The sequence below is a fragment of the Salvia hispanica genome, chromosome 5, assembly GCF_023119035.1.
Source record: "Salvia hispanica cultivar TCC Black 2014 chromosome 5, UniMelb_Shisp_WGS_1.0, whole genome shotgun sequence".
Lineage (NCBI taxonomy): Eukaryota > Viridiplantae > Streptophyta > Magnoliopsida > Lamiales > Lamiaceae > Salvia > Salvia hispanica.
This window is the reverse complement of record NC_062969.1, coordinates 27,748,994-27,771,162: the sequence shown is the minus strand read 5'-3', so window position 1 is coordinate 27,771,162 and position 22,169 is coordinate 27,748,994. Positions and strand designations below refer to the sequence as shown.

Here is a 22,169-nt window from a genome sequence, read left to right as displayed (position 1 = left end):
TCAGTATATAGCATAAAGACACGTCTTGCTGTTAGATCCATTCAGTGCTATACCACACCAACGTCATCTTATTTCGGAAAGGCTTAGAAATAATCGGATGACATTGCAACCTTTCATGATAGGTAGTCTAAGCCTATCTGGGTTGTAAAATTCTTCTTTTTCTTTTGCAAAGCATTGCATAGAACCAATTGTGTTACCTTAAAGTGGACTTCGCCCACAACCAGTCTACTAAGCAAAAGACTTAGACTTTGTTTGCTTCTTATACATTTAAATGTTTATAAAACATCTTATAAATGCACAAGAAAACACAATGTAATAATATGCTGATTCTATTCGTGCGAAACTGCTCGAATAATAGTGAATCGGGTTTTAAGTGAATTATAGAGTTTTACGTATACAAGCAAGATTCTATTCGAGCGAAACTTGCTCGAAACATGCTTTTCAGTATACCAAACCTAACATCCTTTTGGTGAGTTGACGTTTATGCCCTTGAACAAGATGCTCTAAAATCTGCTCTTTGCTCCTCTCTGCTCCTGTCGCCAACTTCTGATCCTCCCAGGTCTGGACGATGACATATGATTTCACTTCAAATTCATCTCTTTTTCATCTGCCCGGTCAGGTAACAATGACTCCGAGGTCCGGCATATTTATTACGCATCTGAACTCAGAAACATATATTAGCGCCCCAAAAACACTAAATTTTCACTCAAAACCAATGCATGAAACGAGCCTTATCGGGATGATATTGCTTCAATTCTCCTTTCTTCCCTGCTTCTTGTATCCCACCCCAGTCGCGATAATCCGTTCTTTCTATCCTTAGAAAGGGCGGGCGTGACAACTTGTATATGAGTAGCTAAACACCTTTTGTAGGGTTTTTGGTAAAGACTATTATGAACATATATTGATTTATTGAATTGAACTTTTTCCTAGCTGATTATTTTGATTGGTCTTATGCTTTTATTGTTTTTTTGTCTGGCCAACTTTAGAACTATGACCGCTTAGCTATATTAATCGAGAGATAGGTAGTTTTTCATTGTTAAAGGAACAATCAACACTTAGATTATCTGCACTCAAGAGAGGGATACCTTAGTGAGGATTTAGTTCTTAGGAGCTTTTAGGAGTAGAGTCTAAATATTACAAGTAGACTTCAACAATTAGAGTTTAATCAACTAGGTAGGTGCACTCGATAGAAGGCTTATTCTATTGTAGCGATTTTCCTGATAACCCTAGAGACACATAAAGGTGAATGTTATGTGAGATTAATCGTTATTAGGTCGTAGTAGTTGGATCCTAAAACTCTATATCTTTCACATGCTTTGTATTACTTGTTTTTATGCTTTATATTATTTGTTTATTAATTTATGTCTAGTTTATAAAACCAAACCAAAATTTTTATGTCTCTAGATAGTCTATAACGCATAGTACTCCATCCTTCCCACTAGAATATATACTTTTCTATTTTGGAAACTTTTTTCCCTCTATTGAGATGAGACTCATTCTCCAATAACGCTACATTATACACTTTTTCTTTTTATCTCTCTCTTATTTTATCAATTTTGCATTAGAACTCGTGCCCATCCCAAAGTGCATATTCTTGTGGTACGGAAGGAGTATATGATAGCCAGTTGCAATTTTATTTCATGTGTTTGTGTAACACCCCGAGTTTTCGTGCATAGATTTTTGGAGTATAAAAAAAAAATTTGGACGAAGAGATGATTGAATCTATGTTGCTCATGTTGAGTTGATTTTTATATTGAGTAAAGAAATTAAGTTATGTTTGGTTCTTATACCATATGGAATTAAAGTTAAGGAATTTCAAGTTTATAAACTTCAATGGTTGGAGGAAGAGAAAGGAGAATGACAAGAATTTCACATAAATAGGCGTGCAAGTGTTATTGGAATTTATTCAAAAGAAGAAAGGTTGGAGGTATACCTTACAATATAGGAGAACTACCTTTCATGAAAAAGATTACATGGATATTGGTGTTGGAACAAGTAGAGAAGATATAGCTACTTTACGAAAGAAATTTTCCTAAGAAAGCTAAATGAAGTAAAGAAACAAAAGTAGGGATTTGCTAAATCTTCATTGAGGATCCTCTCTACACACATCTCGATTCTTGATTCCCACTCCATGCCAAGAGGTCAATTAGTAGCCTCCTAGAGATAGCATGAGTTGTCCCTCAACCTGCCAAGGAAATTCCCAAAAATAGTTAGATTTCTTCTTCAACAAAAACCAAGGGATAAGTGTTATTCAAGAAAGTGGTAAGGAGCCAATTAAAGATCTTGCAAGAGTGTTTGCAAGGAGACAAGGAATAAGATATCTCAAATATTCCAAAAGTGGATGTAATGACAATTGGATAAAGAATGGTGAGTCATCCCCTTGACCTAAAGAGTGAAAAATCCTTTCCCACCACATGGTTAATTAAGGGACTTGATCACCAAGCATAACACCTTCCAAGACTTTCACCAAGAAGGCAAGGAAGCCTTTATCAAGATTCAAAAAGAGAGATGAACAATTAGCTCAAAAGGGAATTTGGTATCTTCTCCAACAAGCCAAGAGTTGTGGCTATATATAGAGCCATACCACACAAGTTCCTTCACCCTTAAACCACCCCCAAAATTTGAGAAGGAGCAGCAAGAGGGAGAGTAGGACTCGGCATCAAGCTGCGGAGTTTCGGCAGTCAAGAGGAGCCGATAACTAAGGTAAACTCCATCACTCCTCAACATCATTTTAGCAGATTAGCATCCACATGAGTTAAGCAACATAGCAAGCTCTAGATGAGAACTTAGAAATCAAACTTGGGAAAGATCAGTAGCATTACCATCAAGAACACTAAGAACTTAAGCTATTATCAAGAGATACAGATCACTGCAATAGGTCTTACAATATTAAAAGTCAAGCACCAGAATCCCCAAACAAATGATAGTAACGTTGCTGCCGGCAAGAATCAATTGAACTAGATAACAAAGAGTAAAGAACTTAGCTTTAGGCTGAGACCGGCGGGCTTTCCGGCGACGAACGGTTGACGACGGAGCCTCGAAAGGCCACCGCGCGGGCTCCTCGGTGGCGGGCAGCTTCGGTTGTGCGCTCACGGGGGTGGAGCAGGCCGGCGGGGCATGAGCTCAACAAAGAGGCTCGACGGAGGAGGCGAGCGGAAGGGAGCAGCGACGGTGGCAAGGACAGCCGCTGGACGCCAGCTCGACGGGGCAGCGACGCAGCAGCTCCGAAGGCGAGGATCTCCCCGGCAGCGTGTAGGACGACGGCGGCGGCGGGGTTTGAGGGAGGAGCTGCCGCTGCGCTGAATCCCTAATTTGGGGATTTCGAAGTGTAGAAAGCATGAATGAGATTGAGGGAAAATTGTAGACGAGAGCTGGAGGAACGGCTGAGTGGGACCCCGGCGGGTCTGTCCGGAGGCGAAGGGAACCGGCGACCGGCGAGAGACCGTCGGGAGTGGCGATCTCGCCAAGAAAAGAAGAGAGAATATGGAGAAAATGGATTGTGGAAGAGAGGGAGTTGACCGATGGAGGTGTATGTGGTCCTTGGTGGACTAATTATGTTGGGCCACTTAATTAATTGGTTTGGGCCTTAGTATTTTCTTTCAAAGTGAAATAAGATGGACTCAGAAGAGCTATTAAGAAAGTGGGCCAATTATTTTAGGGGGCGAGAATAAGTATGAATTTTGGACTAAAAAGATGGAATAACCTTAGTCAATCGAGAAGTTTCAATTACCTCAAGTTGGACTAGTCATTAATATTTTTTTTTGCCGTCAAAATTTAAGGAGATGGGCCTAGAGAAGTGTGGTGAGGAAATCAATTATTGGACCAAGAGATTGGTTAGATTGGGCCGAGAATCAATTAAGTTTGGATGGAAATAAATTACCATGATGAATGGACTTGTTTAATTGTGGAAATGGACTCAAGGGAATTTAAGTAATAGTGGGCCAAGAGTTTTGCTTGTTGGACTGTTGCAACTAATTGGAAGTGGGCCGAGATGTTTTAAAGGAGAATGGAGCATGAACCAAGATTAAATAATTGGGCCAAGAATTTCTTAGAATGGATTGGAATTAATTTAAGGATTGAGTTGGAGCTCAAATGATTAATTCCCGAATAATTTACTAAGTTTCGAAGATGGAAAATATTGAAGTTGGAGAAGCGAATGGGCGGCCTTAAGAAAATTCAAAGAAAGAATTTAGAGAGGGATTTTCCATGAATCTATACTTTATTAAATAAACACCCAAGTGTCTATTTTCGAGAAAATAGAATATCCCTGAAATTAGTAAAAAGAAAAATCAAACCTTATAAAGTAGTGAAGCCCAAGGTAGGATTAGAAATCCTATGAGCCGAGACTAAGATATAGGTGCTATCCAATAGGATGCATGCATTGTTTTCTCAAGAGAAATATTTCAAGTACTAATTAGCGTGTTACGCTATTTAATTTCAAAGGATATTTTGCTCGAGGGCAAAGTGAGGCCAACACGAGAGTTGTTATTTGGAGATAAGCGTATCAGGTGGGCTTTCTTTTAATATCCAGCACTATAATGTGGATATAAAGCAAATACTTGTGAAATTATGAAAAATCATCTTTTCTCAAAATGAAGCAGTGATTATTTTAAAGTTGTTGTCATGCCATAAAATGTTTGTTTTGAGGCCTATCTGCTGGGGCTAGATGCCTGCGGGTTTTGGCGATGCCAGCCCGAGTTTAACGAATTCGGTTCCCAATAGGACCGCAAATCCTGTTCGGAATAACGTGCACGCGAGCCGTGAGCCATCAGTTGTTGGCCGGCGATGTGTCCGCTGAAGGTGGCCACCTTCACGGTACACGATTCTCAGATAAGGCGAGGATCCAAAAGAACTTAGATTGATCAATCGAACTTTTAGCTCACACAAAGAATTTAGTATGCTCGGGCCTTTTAAGAAAAACCCCCGTGTGATACTGTGGATGGATGACAACTATATATATTGTACGTTTGTTTTCGGTATGTGTCCACTGAGTACTCCTGTACTCAGCCCTGCATGTATTTATAAATGTGCAGATTAAGCAATGGGGCGGAGGTGTGCTGATCAGAGTCGATGCTACTTAAGTAAATAAGTGTGGATCTCTCGACGCTTCGTGTCTTCATACGCGACGTCGTTATTTGGACTTTTTCCGCTGCAGCTTGTTAAGAGAGAATATAGTAAACTCTCAACATCGAAACTCTGATTCATTTTGATGAAATGCTATTTGTCATTTAAATCCTTGTAATCGAATACTTGGATCCTATCTTATGATATTGTTTGACTTTTCAATGTGCAAGTTCCATTTCCATTTCTTCCTAATTCCTTTAAATCCTTTTATTAGTCGCGATTTACCCGCTTTCGCTATCCTTAGCAAAGTGCGGTCGTGACAGTTTGATATCCTGTAACTGACCTTTAACTATAATAGATGTCTAGATCTACCTTGTATACTTGTAAGTATTTTTAGTGCTAATAAAAAGTGTATCACCCGACCAATTGCAACCTACAAATACTGGAAAAATGTCAAACTCATAGCATTTGCAACCAAAACACCAACCTCAAACACTAAAACTACAAAACAACCGATGTACCTAGAATAACTCACCACTCAATTCGCGGAGTTACTGCAACAGAGCCTTGGTTCAATAAGAAGCAAACCTTCCCCATCAACCAAGACTCGTCACCCCGAATCAGTGGGTGAAACACGGTCAAGGAAAAACTCGATGGGGAGAATTACCCACTGTGGGCCAATCTCAGGGACAGGGCGATAGGCGGAAATGGACTAACTTCTCACATAGATGGAGTGTTTGAACCCCTCCCAAAACTAACCCGACGTACCAACCATTCCAGCAAGGAGACCATTGAGTCTTCAATTGGATTATCAATAATATTGAGAGGGATCTCATGAATGAGGCTCATAATACGAGTGTAAGGAAGCGACACCGATCCCTTACAGATGTATGACTGGCACATACAAATGAATGCCATCAAGCAGGACAGTATGCCTCTGGAAGCATTGTGGAACAAGCTTCAAACTCATTAGATTTCAATCGATCGAAGAGAACCAACCCAATGGAGTATCCATCTTAGATAGAGAAGTACAACAAGATTGTACAATTATAAAGATTGTACCAATTCTTGACAGCGTTAGATGAAAAATGCGAAGCGGTAAAAAAGATATCATCCGACGAGATCCATTACTGTCGGTTCGTATAGCTTACAGGAGAGTACGACGAGAGTCCACCGATGATCAAATCTCTTGAATTGGAGCAGGAGGCTCCACAAGACACATACCAAACTCAAGCGTCGGCTCCGGACTGCAGCTTTGGACAGGTTGTTCCGGCCACACCAGGTGCTATCAACATGCCATGGAATAAACAGACCGATGAGGACAAGAGACGTCTAATATGCTTGCACTGTGAAGGGAAAAATCATACTAGAGAGGGGTATTTCCTCATCAGATTTCGTGAATAGTGGGATGACATGAAAAGGGCAAGAGTAGCCAAGTGTTACGGACTCAATTTCCACATTTGGTGTGGGGTATATAGATTAAATAGGGTCTCTCTCCTAGCAAGCTAGTCTTTGGAGATGAGTTCTCCCGTTTGTTCTGTATCAATTGGTGGTTTCATTGAGAACCAAACTGCTAGGAGTGGTGGTCGGGCAACGAACACGTCGTGACCAACGAGTAAGTTTGGCCCACTCGGAGTGGTGACCCACGGAGTGGTGGCCGGGCGAAGAATCCGTCGTGACCAACGTGGTCGTGATGATCGAGAACTCGGAGTGGTGGCTCACGAAGTGGTAGCCTGGCAAAGAACCAACCCTGACCAACATGTTTGTGACAAATGAGGGTGTTGGCCCTTAAAGGAGGGTCGAATATTACGGAATCAATTCGCACATCTGTTGTGAGAACAACTGGCGTGGGGATATAGACTAAATAGGCTCTCTCTCCTAAGAGGCTAGTCATTTGGGATGAGTTCTCCCATTTGGTCTATATCTTGAAGGCGGCGAACAAGGGTGGACTGTAGTTTCTTTCTTGAGATGTTTGTTTCATCTATTTTGAATTTTTGTTTATTATCTAGTGCATTCGTTGTGTGATTAAGAACTACTTATCATATTATACTTCTTGGTTGTATTATCTCCGTGGATTTGGTAGACCCGAGTTTCGTGGTTTTTATCCCTTCATGCTGAAGAGAATTTTCTACATAAAATCTTATTGTTGATATTTTCTATTATCGCTTCTTATTATCATATCATTAATTCGACTACATTAAGTGCTAGTATATTGTGCTCCTAACATATTCGTATGAATTGGGGAAGTTTGTTTACTCCCGCGTCTTAGAACTAGGCCACTTCTCTCAACGGCATCTATAGGAATAAGGAAATACTTGTTCGAATCTAGAAATGTAAAAGTATTTTGGTAGAATGGTTTTGATTACTAAACTAATTATAAGAATTAACTAAAATACACTTAGTAATTCATTAAACAAAGAAGATTGTGGCCCTATTATTCATTAGATAATTTAGTGAGCTATTCATATCTTAATTCAATTTCATGTGAAACATAACCTTGAAATTTAGTGATAAAAGTATCTTAATTAGCGTTTTTAATCTATGCGAACCAACATCCTCTAAAAGTTAGTGACTGGATATATATATGTTTCAAAATGTAAATGTAATGTGATCTGATATGTACAAGACCTAAACATATATTGCTCCCTCCGTCACTGAAAATTTGTCACCTATTTCCTTTTTCATCCGTCGCTTAAAATTTGTCATCTTTCACTTTTATCATTTTTGGTAGTGGACCCCATATTCCACTAACTCATTCCTACTCACATTTTATTTTAAAATTAATATATAAAAGTAGGACCCACATGCCACCAACTTTTTCATCCCACTTTATATTACATTTCTTAAAACTTGTGCCGGGCCAAATGGTACCAAATTTTAAGGGACGGAGGGAGTATATGTTTCCATCATTTTAATACTCCCCCCGTCTCACAAAGATTGTCTCATTTTTCCATTTCGGTCCGTCCTACAAAGTTTGTCTCATTTCACTTTTTAACATTTTTGGTAGTGGACCTCATATTCCACTAACTCATTCAATACTCACATTTTATTACAAAACTAATATAAAAAAGTAGGACTCACATTTCACTAATTTTTTCAACTCACTTTTCATTACATTTCTTAAAACCCGTGCCCGGACAATCTTTGTGGAATGGAGGGAGTAATCAGTGATAAATAAATTAAATTCAAGTTGTAAATTGCATCCAACATTTACTCATAAACAATTAACAGCGCAATGTAATACAAAATCAGTAACAAATACACGAAGTTGAGATATTAATAAGTTTACTCACCTCTGCACTATTAAATAAACTCCCTGGAAAGACTATAATTTAAAAACCAGATACCATCATACCATAGAATTTGACTCAGTTGTGAACATTAAGGGATGTATGGCTGAAGACGATCCGGGGGGGACTTTTGTAGCTAGTTTCCCAAGAGTATTCATTGTCTGAAATCATCATAGGTCTACCTTCAAAAACTTTCACTTCTTCAAATTCATCTTTGACAATATTTTGGGACAGCCTAAAACTTTCCAATTCGGTAGCCACTTCTTTCATAGTTGGTCTCATTTTCCCCTTCAAATTCAAACTTCTTTGCACAAGACTCGCAACTAGAATCATCTCTTCCTTTATACCCTGCTCCAAAATTTGAGGATCTAAAATTGTGTCTAGGCAGTTTTCCTCCATGCAAGTAAGAAATCGTGTTGCTAGGCTTCTATCATTATCCGTTTTGTCCAATGATATCGCCCTTTGTCTCCAAAACTATACACACCACTCTTTCTGTGAATTGACTCGATTGGAAATACTCGGGATCTAAATATCCAAATGTCCCTTTGACTAAAGTGGTTAAGTGAGTCTAATCTGTTGCAATTGAGCTCGAAGTTCCAAAATCGGATTCTTTGACAACATATTTCTCGTCTAGAAGGATATTACTAGACTTGATGCATGTCTCTGCGATAGATAGGTACGGAAGATGCATAGTGTAACTATGCAAGCACCCCAGCATATTTGCTGCGATTTTCAAAAGCATGTTCCATGAAAATGGAAATTCATTATTGGGATCATGAATAAGACCAAAATGTCTCGTTTGGCATGAATTCATAGACAAGCAAAGGAACCTCAGTCTCCAAATAACACCCCAACAATTCCTTTGTAGACCATGCCTTGGTCTCCCTGCCCAAGAATTTGATTTTCGTTAAAGTGATCTGTAGCTATCTCCAACTCTTTTGTGGGGAAACTTTTGTTTTTCAAAGCACACCTTCAATTGTTTGTTGTTGCAGAGCCCACTGCTTCGTTTGAAGAATTTAATTCTCTTCAACCATTTCTCCTTTCACTTTTGCAACGATTTAAACAACCAAAAGTGGACAACATTTCACATACGAGTATTTGCGAAAATGACATAAATAATCAACTTACTACGAGAGATTTCGGCCTCGCAACAACCATTATCAATCGTTGAACGGTTAAGGCATGCTTGGTACAATGGAATGGAATGAGGGTGGAATGGAATGAAAGTTGGAATGGAATGAAGATATGAATGAAATGTCAATTTCCTTGGATTTCCTTTGCATTTTCATCCATTCACTCATTCATTCCATAACACCAAACAATTGAATAGAATGAAAGTAGGAATCACATTTCATTCCACCATTCCATCCATCATACCAAGACAGTGTTGTATCAGGTTCCGCAATTTATTTTTTCTTGAATTAATTATTCTAGGAAAAAGAATAATTAGGCGACTATATACCGTGCTCGCGAATTAATTAGGAAAAAACCCAACAACTAAATAATTTTCCCATTCTTGTTTTAATTTCAGCCCAACAACTAATTAATTACGATTTCAGCCCAAGTCATTTATTTTTAAAACATTTGCCTAAATCTCTATCAAAAGAAACAGCCTGAGTCGAACTACTATATGCATGTTTTAGAATTTAAAATATACACAAATTTTGAAAAGTTTAAACTACTCTATGAAAGAAAACAACAAGAACCATAATGAAAGAGAAAGATGATTTGTATTGAATACTCAAAATAGCATAACCCTGTTTCATTTTTGTTGAAGAACTCAGAAAACAGACTCTGCATACTTATACTGCAACTAAGAACAATCTAGAATCTTTCTCTAATCTTATGCTAATCACAACTGAAACTTAATTAATCCTTCTTCACTGAACCAGCTATCAACACATCCTTCCACGTCCTCATCTGGTCCAGCTCCGTACAGTTAACGGCATATTCTTCAAGCTTCACTCCAGTGCGGTTGATAACATTATTATCTCGTGCACTCGGTGGTCCCGCTTCAACATGTGCCAGCTCACCAGGCAACGTGCCTTCATCTCTTTCAAGACCATTCTTCACTTCACCATCATCTCTAACACTCTATGCATGTTTTAGAATTTAAAATATTTTTGTATAGGGACGTTTTCAATTCTTTTATCTATTGTATCTAATTACAGTAAAAGAGAAATGATCAAAGTATAACTAATCCGCATAACTTAAGAACACGAATTTAGTTCACTATATACTCTAAAATGCGGAACACATGCAAGGCGCGAACAGGCTGAATTCTTAACATGCATACGTACCTAACTTACATGGTCAGGTATTTTTGGTTTGAATTCATTCTATGCAAGTTCGATAAGCATGACAGGGACTGGCTGAATTATGTTGTGCTTTTTAAACATTTCATGTTTAACCACTCCATGATGGTTCAAATTTATGTTCAATTCGAATACTTACATTACAAAAATAAAACTTAAACCGGGAGCGGAAATATAACAAAATGTCAAGTACGAATCATCATTTAATTTAATTCATCAGGTCGTAAACTGCAATTTAACAAAGTAACGAAAATCAGTAACTAATTACCTAGGGTACAAAACTACAAATCTAAAAAGTCCACAACTCATAAAAGGAGTACACAGAGAGCGCTACGAGTTTAAGTCTACCATAAACAGTTCTGTATTATGGAGCACTTTCGAATAACACTAAAGGAAGTGTGTCTAATAATGATGTTGAAGCATTTTTATAACTCATAGGCCATGTGTATTCAATGTCCGAAATCATCGTGGGCATATCGTTGAAAGATCTCACATCTTCTGATTTAACATTAACACCACTCGACATACCACACATCTTTAAACTTTCCAGTTCAGTAGCAACTTCTTGCATCGTTGGTCTCATTCTCCCTTTCAAGTTCAAACATCTCTGTGCAAGCTCAGCAACTAGAGTCACCTCATCCTCTCTTCCATTCTCCCGAACTTGAGGATCTAAAATTGTGTCCACGCATTTTCCTTCCATGCATGCAAGGAACCGTGTCGCTAAGCCTCTTTCCTCTTCTGTTTTATCAAGAGATATTGGCCTTTGCCCTGTGAGAAGCTCGACAAGAACTACCCCGAAACTATAAACATCGCTCTTTTCTGTGAATTGACTTGATTGAAAGTACTCTGGATCTAAATATCCAAAGGTCCCTTTAACCAGAGTAGTTAGGTGAGTCTGATTTGTTGAAACTGACCTTGAAGTTCCGAAATCAGATACTCTGACAACATACTTTTCATCCAGAAGGATATTACTAGACTTGATGTCCCTGTGATATATAGGCACGGAAGCTGCATAATGTAAGTAAGCTAGTGCCCCAGCTATATCTGCTGCCATTTTTAAACGTATGTTCCATGTACATGGAAATTCATTGCTCGAACCATGAAGTAGATCGAAAAGTGTCCCATTTGGCATGAATTCGTAAACAAGTAGAGGGACCTCAGTCTCCAAACAACACCCTAGTAGTTTGACTACATTCCTGTGATTTATCTGCGATAATATCACTACCTCATTTATAAACTGTTCCAATTGATTCTCCTCAACCAATTTCGATTTTTTTATCGCAACAATCATACCATCATATAACATTCCTTTGTAGACAGTGCCTTGCCCACCTTGTCCAATAATTCTATTTTCATTAAAGTGATCCGTAGCTACCTCCAACTCCTTTGCGGGAAGAACTTTTGTTTTTCCAAATTCTCCTTCATTAGTCTGTTGTCGCAAGAGAAGACCACCATTTCGTTTGAAGAATTTTTCTTTTCTCATTTTTTCTCTTCTTTTCTGGAACACTTTTTGCAACCAAAAGAACACAGAGATTAGAAGCGAAAACCCCAATCCAGAGCCTATACCTACATGAAAACATACTCGTGAGAAAATAAAATAAAAAAAACTTCACAACTAAGTGATACTCATGATCTGCATATATGATAGTGTACAATATACTCTTATTAAGGAGTTAATATACTAATATTTATGACATAATGTTAAGAGAAAAATATATTAAATGGGTTGATATGAGAGACAAAACATTATTTTGTTACCTGTCAAGATAATCATCTTGGTTTTGGATGGCGGTTTCTGAATGCAACCTGTGCCGTTTTTCTTCCCATCACCGATATACCCTTTTGGACATGAGCAGTGAAACGTACCAAGCTCATTTTTGCAAGTGGAAGTTGAGACGCATGTATTAGTCGTATTATCAATGCATTCATCAATATCTGCTCGAAACATGTGCAATATCAGCCGATTGATCACTAGTTCTAATTTCATACTCCCTCTGTTCTTTGTTAATAAAGGCGCATCTTTTCGGCATGGAATTTAATAATTGTGTCTTAAATGGTTAGTGAATAAAGTAATAGAGAATAAATAACAGAGATAGAAGATAGAATAGAGAAAAAGAAAATTAAATGATTACTTTTTGCTAAAAAAATAAATGACTAAATTAACTTGTAACATACCAAAATAGTAAAATGACACAAGTTTAATGCATAATTGAAAAAGTAAGAGAGATAGAAAGAAAAAGCTTTTAAATATTATTCGGGGTGAATGAGGCACACCTTATTAGAGAGAAAAGAGTTTCCAAAATTAGAAAGTTCATACTTTTCAGAGACGGGCTAAAAAAATATTCATACTTTTCAAGGACGGAGGGAGTATTAAATTTATACTAAAATGTGAATAAAAGAAATTAGTATGAATCTATTTACCAAATGCAGTAAAAGATAAATGAGACGATTATTCACGGACAGAAAAGAAAAAATGAGATAATTATCTGCGGACGGAAGGAGTATGTATATATGGGCCAGTTTCCAAATAAATCCTTACACTCCCTCCGTCCGCTAATAGAAGTCTCATTTTTTTATTGACACGAGTTTTAAGAATTTGTTTGACTTTGTAATAAAAAGTGGTAGAAAAAGTTAGTGGAAGGTGGTGGGTCCTACTATTTTATATCGGTTTTACAATAAAACATAAGTGAAGTGAGTTAGTGGAATGTGAGGTCCATTTGTCAAAATGATAAAAATGAAATGAGACATTTAATGACAAATAAGGAAAAATGTGACGTTTAATGGCGGATGAGAGGAGTAATTCTTAAGCATAACAAGGCAAAAGATTAGATTATAAACCTTGACACCCTGGATTGAGATAAGGATTGCCTTTGTATCCTTTGGAGCAATTGCAGAGGTACCCTCCATGCGTAGAATCAAAATCAACACAATCAGTGTTATTTCGACATGCGTACTTAGCCGGATCCTGCCGTGCTTCTTTGCAATTCACGGTTCCAATCCTCCAATCCAATGCCATGCTCGGTTTTTTCGTTAACAGATTATTATCTGGTGTTATCCCCGTTGAGTTATCCATAAACCAATATGTAATATAAGCACTGGTAGGAGAATGACGATCTGCATCTATTTCTTTAATGTATCGAACAAAGGCATAGCTGCATGCAACATTGCTATATGTCCGTCGTCCAAAAAGATCGGTCAAATTTGCTTCAAGGTAACTCGTACCTTGCAAATGATCCAACACACATAACTATCTGCCTGCTTATAACTTGAACATTTTCCAAGTGATTTTTTTTACTACTACTCCCTCCCTACTCCCTCCGTCCATGAAATATTGTTCAAGTTTGGCTTGGGACAAGTTTTAAGAAATGTGAAAAAACGTGAGTAGAAAAAGTTAGTGGAATGAGGGTCGCACATTTATATATTAATTTTATAATAGAATGTGCCTGTAAAGTGTTAGTGGAAAGTGGGGTTTATTTACCAAAAAGCAAAGTGGACTTTTCACGGACGGAATGAGTAGTAAATTTATTTTATAGAGAATGTTCATTGTTTTGCATATGTAGCGTATGAGCAGGTTAATTAAAACATTAATTGAACGTTACCTCTTGGAATTGGTACTCTACAACAACCAAAAGATGTAGTTCCATAATTGCATTGTGCTCCAATCACACCCCTGTCAATCCAACTACCGGGGCACATCGTTGCACAGCTGCTGCGAATAATACTTTGTTTGTCTGATCCAATAACCGCGACAACCATATCCTCGCAGCCAATGGCGCTGATCCACTTTTCATCTGATAGGCTATATTGCGTTTTCAACAAGTCAATTGTCAATCTTCGCTCCTCTGGCTTGGTAATTCCAACTCCATTGTAGCAAGTTGAAGCTACGTACATATAGTTGACCACAATTTTTGATGAGTTCAGCTCGACGATTTCAGTATTTAAGTTACGGAGGAAGGGTTTAGCAGGGTTGGTGGTCGTGTTGCAAACAACTTCGAAAGCTGGCTCCAAGTAGCAATTTAGGCCCACACCAAATGGAAATGGAATCGATACTTCCCCACATTGATCTAAGCATCCAACTTTGGCAATTGAACTAGAAATTGCTGGATAAAGCAAAGTAGATGAGACATGTTAGCGTAACAAGTGCGAAAATGAAACGTCTCACTTAGGCGGGGACGGATGGAGTAGTATACATTAACATAAACTAAATCTAAAAATTATTAATTTAGGCCTCCTTTCTTGTTTAGTTGAGGTAGGAGATCCACCTAGATTGAATACGGAACCCCTCTCTTAACAAAATACACACATGGTCCGTTCGGTACACACAATTGGAATTGAATTGAAATTACAATTTACTAAATTGAATTTAAAAATCCAAATACTTTGTTTGGTAAATATGATAGGAAATTGAATTCTACTGTGTGTATGACAGTGTAAAAATGATAGGAAATTGAATTGAATTCTACTATGTGTGTGTGACAGCGTGTGTTTAACTAGTGTGTGTTTATGTGTGTAACTGTGTGTATGAGTGTGTGTGACTGTGTGTGCAATTATGTGTGACTGGGTGATTAAGTGTGTAACTGTGTGTGTGTATGCGAATGTGTGTGAGTGTGTGACTGTGTGTGCGCGCGCGAATGTGTGTGAGTGTGTGTGGGTGTGAGTGTGCGTGTATGACTATGTGTATGTATGTGTGTGCATTTGTGTGTAACTTTGTATATGTATGTGTGTGACTGTGTAAATTTTGTACATGTATGTCTCTGATTGTGTGTGTGCGCGCATGCTCTATTTAAGTAGCGTGTGCAAGTATCATTTTTCAACTATTTTGAATTTTAATTTTTTACTTTTGATGTGGAATTCAAATTGAGAGGAATTAAAATTGTAATTCAGTTCCAAATCCAGATATCTTGTGATACCAAATATCGGATTTGGAATTGAAGGCTCAATTCTAATTCCAATTCCAATTCCAATTCCAATTCCGTGGTACCGAACGGAGCCATAATGTTTTCATGATTTGGATGTTCCCAAAGTGAAAAATTCAGTTCGTAAAGCACAGCTTGTGATTGAACTATCTAGTTAACAAGCTTTGGATTCGAATACATTTTTTTTTTCTCTTTTTACACCTTTACGGATACATATAAATTATGATCTTTGTTTCTCAAAATCTAGTACTCCCTCCGTCCCGCTTTAGGAGTCCCGGTTGAGTCGGGCACATGTTTTAAGAAAAAAGTGTATGAGTGTGTAATAAATAAATATTGTAGTGGATGTTGGGATCCACTTTTAATTGAGCGTCCAATATATAAATGTTATAATGGATGTTGTGACCCACTTTTAACACTTTTTTATTAGTTGTAGTGGATGTTGGGACCCACTTTTAACACTTTGTAGGCATTTTTTATTAATTTATCTTAACTGGGACTCCTAAAGCGGGACGCTCAAAATTGATCAACCGGGACTCCTAAAGCGGGACGGAAGGAGTATTTATTAACCTGGGGTGTGATCAATTGTTAACTTTTGTAAGTTGCTAACTTGTTGACTCAGTGCATTAAAAATGTCAACACATAATTTTGTTGGACTTCAATATAATGTGTGGATATTAATGTCACCGTGTTGACATTTTGATGTCACCGTGTTGACATTTTTAATACACTATATTGATGAGTTAGCAGAGTTAGCAATTTAAATAGTTAGCAATATAACGCACCCCAAACCTTATTAACCTACTGTAAAATTGTGCATTTATAATTGGAAAATAAATAGAAGTAGGGAGAAAAGAAACAAACTTTGGCATCCACCCGGTAAGTAAGGATTTCCGTCGTAGCCTTGAACGCAGCGACATGTCTATCCTCTCTCACTGTAATCATCATAATCAATACAAAAACTCTTGTCATCTCGACATGCATAAGTTACGGAAGTCTTAGCTCGGCTGCAGTTCCCGGTACCAGCAACCCAGTCCAAGCGCACTACTGGTGGCCTTGATGCTGATGCCCAATTATCATTTAGCAATGCTGTTAAGTTATTCAGGTAGTACAAAGGATATGAAAATACGGTTTTAGTTTCATCTTGATCTTCCTCCTCCTCTTGGATGAAGGCATAGCTACATGGGAAAAGCTTTTCACGTAGTGATTGTCTGCTCAAGTCAATTAATTCTGCTGATACAAAACTGTTGAAACCTGTGAGTTGAAATCAAATTTTAGAAATGAATATACTCCATACGTACCTCATTAATTGGCACCGGTTGACTTGGAAAGGGTTTTAAGAAATAAATTGAAAAGTGAGTGGAAAAAAATTAGTGAAATCTGAGTCTTATATATCAATTTTATAACAAAACGTAAGTGGAATGTGCACTTCATTATCAAAAGTAGTAAAAAAGTAAGGATGCTAATTAATTGGGCCACGAACGGAAAAATTTTTTAATGACAAATAATGTGGAACTGAGCAAGTAAAATTTTGTATCATGCATGATTTAAAGAAAAATAGTCTTAAATTATACTCTATTATGTGTCTCATTATGATTTGTAAAGTAAAGTTAATATAAAATGTAAGTAAAATGTGAGTACTATTTTTATAGACTAGTTTTGTAATAAAATGTGAACAAAATAGTTCATGGAATATGGTGTCCATTAACAAATACTCCCTCCATCCTACTCAAGATGTCCATATTCTTGAGTGACACATAATTTCAGAAGGAGTAAAGTAATTAGAGATTGACATCTTGAGTGGGATGGAGGCAGTACTACAAATCGAGGCATCCTAAAATGGAAAATTGTAACACATGTAGGGAAAAAGAGAGTAATTCAATTATTTTTCTGACTCTTAATTTTACACTCCTACTATAATTTTTCCACAAAGAAATGTACATGTTCTCTCTATATTTTTAGAGAAAGGAAAAGAACTTATGTAGTCTTGATAATTACCGGGAAATATTTCATGGCAACAACCATTAAATTGGCAATTCCCGATGCCGCCGGTATTATTCTTGTACGCGCAAAACACCGAGCAGCCACCAGTGTAGGAACTTCCATCAGATAGCAGCACCATGTCATCACACCCGATGGCAGTGACCACGTTTACAGATGAAAACAAGAAAGGAGTTCCCGTCAAGTTTACACTCATACGATGTTGACTGCCTGTGGACGAATCATAACAAGCAGAAATCATGTAGGGGTTTTTGAGGCGAATGTAAGTTTGATTAAATTCAATCACTTCTTTCTTCATAATAGAGAGGTAAGCTCTTGGAGGGTAAGTGGATGTATCGCATTTAATGTTAAAATATGGGTTGAGGCTGCATTTTTGGCCGACTCCGAATGGATATGGAATCAGTAAATCTCCACACCGATCCTTGCAACCCGGTTTGGCCTGTAGAGCGGCTGAAAATAGAGGTGAGAGAAGTAGGAAAATAGATATTAGTTGCAGAGGATTCATATTGATCATGTTAGTTGATTGAATGCTCTCAATTGTACAAGTAGAAAAATGCCTGGCTTAAAATATCTCTCAGTACTTGACTTTTGGAGTGAGAGGACTTTGACTAGTACTTAGGCACCGACTTTTTAAGGAGTCCTTCCTCCGTCTTCACGTAGGAGGTAAACGGAGAATAAAGTAGTAAGGAAAAAGGTACAGAGATGAACAGAGAATAAACTATTTTTTGCAAAAAAAAAAGAAATGGCTCAAATACAGTGAGACAATCCAAAAAAGAATACGACTCAGCCAGTGGCGGACGCAGGAATTTTATGATGTGGGTTCCAAACCAGTATTCCTAGTACTGTGGTATTTTTTAGCGCCGATGACTAAGAGAATCAATTATAAAAGTTAGAGGTATGTGTAATGTGATTGCTAATAGATGCAACGTCAACGTTAAAAAAATCAACTTAATATGTTGATAAAGAGAGTTTTTTTTTTTTTTTTTTTTAAAAAAAAAAAAAATAATAATAATAATAATAATAATAGATTATTGAAGAAAAGATAGATTTAAACTGAATTTCTTAATATTAGCAATATAACAAGTAGAATAAAAAAGTGATATAAATAGAAACACATAAAATACAAAATAAAAATCAATGTAAAATGAAAGAAAATATAGTAATTGTTCATATAGTAAGAATCGAGCTCTCAAATGTTTAGTTAAAAAATAATTTTTTTTTAAGAATCAAACTCCAAGTCAAATAGAAATAAGAAAAGATAAGGACATTTATCTAAAATGGAGTGTTTAGTAAGAAGAATCATAGCAATATAACAAGTAAAATAAAAAAAATTGATATAAATAGAAACACATAAAATATAAAATAAAAATTAATGTAAAATGAAAGAAAATATAGTAAGTTAAAAAATAATTTTTTTTTAAGAATCAAACTCTAAGTCAAATATAAATAAGAAAAGATAAAGGACATTTATTTAAAATTAGTCAAATATAAATAAGAAAAGATCAAGGACATTTATCTAAAATGAAGTGTTTAGGTAAGAAGAATCATTTGAAATGGACTGCTCAGTGGAAAGCAAGTAAACAGCCGCAGCTGGAAATCGAACTCTCACCTCTCGATACTCTCGCAAGAATAAGGCTGACAAAGAAACCAACTGTGCTACCGAGATGTTTAGTGAAAGGGGTAATATATATATATATAGTATAAAATTTCTGAGGGTTCCATAGGGCCCCATCGCTCTTAGTAGGTCCGCCACTGGACTCAGCTACAGAGGGACGAAAGGAGTACTTCTTTCGCCCACCATTAGTTGACACACTTTGACCCAGTACGAGTTTTAAAAAATATAATGAAAAATGAGCTAAAAAAGTTAATGAAATGTGGTCCTACTTTTATACACTCCCTCATTCCCAGAAGAATATGAACTTAGATTCTACACGACTTTTAATGCAAAATTAATAAAGTAAGAGAGATATAAATAGAAAAATAATTAAAGTATTATTAGTGGAGAATTAGTTCCACCTCATTAGAGAGAAAAAAATTTCTAAAATTAGAAAATGTATATTCTTGTGGGACGGACTAAAAAGAAAATAGTGCATATTCTTGTGGGACGAAGAAAGTATTAGTTTTATAATAATTTGTGAGTGAAAGTTAGTTAGTGGAATGTGGTGTCATTACCAAAATAGCCGTAAAAGGTAAATTTGACAAGAATTGGCGGACGAACCAAAAAGGAAACTAGTGGCAAGTTATGGCAGACAAAGGGAGTATTGCTAAGTACTCTCTCGGTCCCACTTTAGGAGTTCCATTTGAGTTCGGCATGAATTTTAAGAAATGTAAATGAAAGTTGGTGAAAAAAGATAGTGGAATATGTGTCCTACTTTTATATACTAGTTTTTATAATAAAAAGTGATTGGAAAAATGTTAGTGGAATGTGAGGCTTATTACCATTTATGAAATATTCCAACTCCTAAAGTGTGACAACCAGAAATGATAAACCGGGACTCCTAAAGTGGGACGAAGAGAGTTATTAAATAAAAAGGAAATAAAATAGAAAAGGACAGAGAAAATTAATAGGAGAGGAAATAAAGTATTGTAAATAAAAAATTTTGTTTTTGGCAAAAAAATACTTCATTCGTCCCTAATAGTTTGTCACCATTTGACCCGACACGGGTTTCAAGAAATGTAATAGAATGTTGGTTGAAAAAATTAGTAGCATGCGAGTCCTACTTCTATATATTAATTTTATAATAAAATGTGGGTGAAAATGAGGTAGTGAAATGTGGGGGGTCCACTGCTAAAAATAGTAAAGGTGAAAGATGATAAATTTTCAGGGACGAATGGAATAATAAGGAATGCATCACTTTAATTGGGACAACTCAAAATTAAATACGAATCACTTGAGGTGAGATAGAGTACTAAATACTCCTTCTGTCCCAGCCTAAGTGACACATATTCCTTTTTGGTACGTCCCAACCTAAGTGAATGTTTCCTTTTTTTGGCAACAATCACCTCACTTCTCTCACCTATTTTATCCTCTCATCTCTCCTACTTTATCCTCCCTCTTATTTTATTCCCTCTTTCTCACTTTACTCTCTCTTTTACTTTACTATCAATAATTTAATTCGCTAAACACCACTACCTAAATTCTTGTGCCAAAATGAAACGTCTCGCTTAAGCCGGGACGGAGGGAGTAATTAATGCTCGCACTGTCTTATGCTAGTTATTGCATTTCTTTTAAGGCTATGTTTGGTAGGGATGATAACTTATCTATGGATGGAAATTCATGAACACACTTTTGTTCATGGATTTCCATCCCTAGATGAATTATCACCCCTACTAAACATGTCAAGGGTACATGATTTAAAAATGATATTTGAAGATTAAGGGGAGAAAAGATAATGTTTGAGTTAAAAAGAATTACGTAGGATAAAAATGAAATAATAAAGTAAGATATAATAGCTTGTAATACTCCAAAATTAAAAAAATATAATAAGAATTAGAATTATAACGTGTCTACTGGGTTGGTGATAAAATGCAAACTTATATATTGTACAAACTCAAAACTTCTCAACACAGCTTCAACACATTTTCAATACAATATCAACACAGTGTAAAATTTCAAGATTTTAATATCGACACAGTATCAACACTATCAACACAATATCAATCATTGACTACCGTTGAAATTCTGTTGATATTTTCCTATTGATGTTTTTTTGTGATCTGTTCACATTTTTCAATGGTCCAGATCAGAGTTTTGAGTTTGTACAATATTTAGAGTTTTCATTTGATCACATCCCGTGTTTACTGTCTAAGTATTTACTCCCTCTGTTTCTTCATAGTTGAGGCGGAATTTTTCGGCATGGAGTTTTAGAAAAGAATGTTGGGTGTGTTAAATAAATAGATAAAAAAGTAAGAGAAAGGAAAAGGTAGAGAAAATAAAGTATTCAAGAATAAAGTAAGAAAGAGTAAAGTAAGAAAGAAAAAAAAGTTACCATCTATGGAAATGACTCAACTGTGAAGAAACTTTCCGAAATGAAAAGATGATTCAACTATCAAGGAACGGAGGAAATATGATATAAGGAATAGAAAAGTCAATAGTGAGATAGGGAAAAGGTCAAAAGGAGGAAGAAAAGAAGTTAAATGGAAATAAAGAAAAATGTTGAGATGCAGTGAGGGAAACATGTGGGGGAATATAGGAAAAAGGAAATTAAAAAAGAGACAAAAACGTGTTCATCCATCTAACTCTACGTTCACTCTCTGATAAAGCTAATTTCATGCATCGGTAATGTGCAAAAAAATGTTACAATTTGCTGGGTCTAACAAGTTTCCTAAGCCAGGTGTGTGAAGAAAATTGCTAGATCAAGGAAGTTATGAAGGAGATGGTCTAGCGGGAGAATGGAACGAAATGAGCAGGAATTACGAGGAAATTGGCGTGATAAAGGAAGTCTACAGCTGAGGGCAACAAAGTTATTATCTATACCTCGCTGGGCCCACTAAAACGCCTATAAATAGAGAAGAGCATGCAGCGCAATGGAGATAGTCTTCCACTCTTCTTAGCTCATATATTTTTACACACACTTGGGATAGGA

General features: G+C 36.7%; 1 protein-coding gene and 2 long non-coding RNA genes across 4 annotated transcripts; 1 reads left to right on the top strand and 2 right to left on the bottom strand.

The window, feature by feature from the left end:
• Positions 1-1,878: 1,878 nt before the first annotated feature.
• LOC125188329 lies at positions 1,879-2,703 on the bottom strand. Its single transcript, XR_007170727.1, has 2 exons — positions 2,585-2,703; positions 1,879-2,484 (listed from the first exon to the last, which is right to left on the bottom strand). It is a non-coding gene; the product is annotated as an uncharacterized LOC125188329 (long non-coding RNA).
• On the top strand, positions 2,584-5,286 carry LOC125188330. Its single transcript, XR_007170728.1, has 3 exons — positions 2,584-2,703; positions 4,444-4,508; positions 5,034-5,286. It is a non-coding gene; the product is annotated as an uncharacterized LOC125188330 (long non-coding RNA).
• A 5,556-nt stretch (positions 5,287-10,842) lies between these two features.
• Positions 10,843-18,089, bottom strand: LOC125188328 (putative wall-associated receptor kinase-like 11). 2 transcript variants are annotated; one of them, XM_048085106.1, is made up of 6 exons: positions 17,581-18,089; positions 16,447-16,836; positions 14,269-14,769; positions 13,508-13,891; positions 12,428-12,604; positions 10,843-12,235 (listed from the first exon to the last, which is right to left on the bottom strand). In XM_048085106.1, exons 3-6 carry the CDS (start codon positions 14,558-14,560, stop codon positions 11,034-11,036), a joined length of 2,055 nt encoding a protein of 684 aa, XP_047941063.1. In that variant the 5' UTR covers positions 14,561-14,769; positions 16,447-16,836; positions 17,581-18,089; the 3' UTR covers positions 10,843-11,033. The 2 variants fall into 2 exon arrangements, with proteins under 2 accessions (XP_047941063.1, XP_047941064.1); XM_048085107.1 differs by having other exon boundaries at positions 13,508-13,714.
• Positions 18,090-22,169: the final 4,080 nt, after the last annotated feature.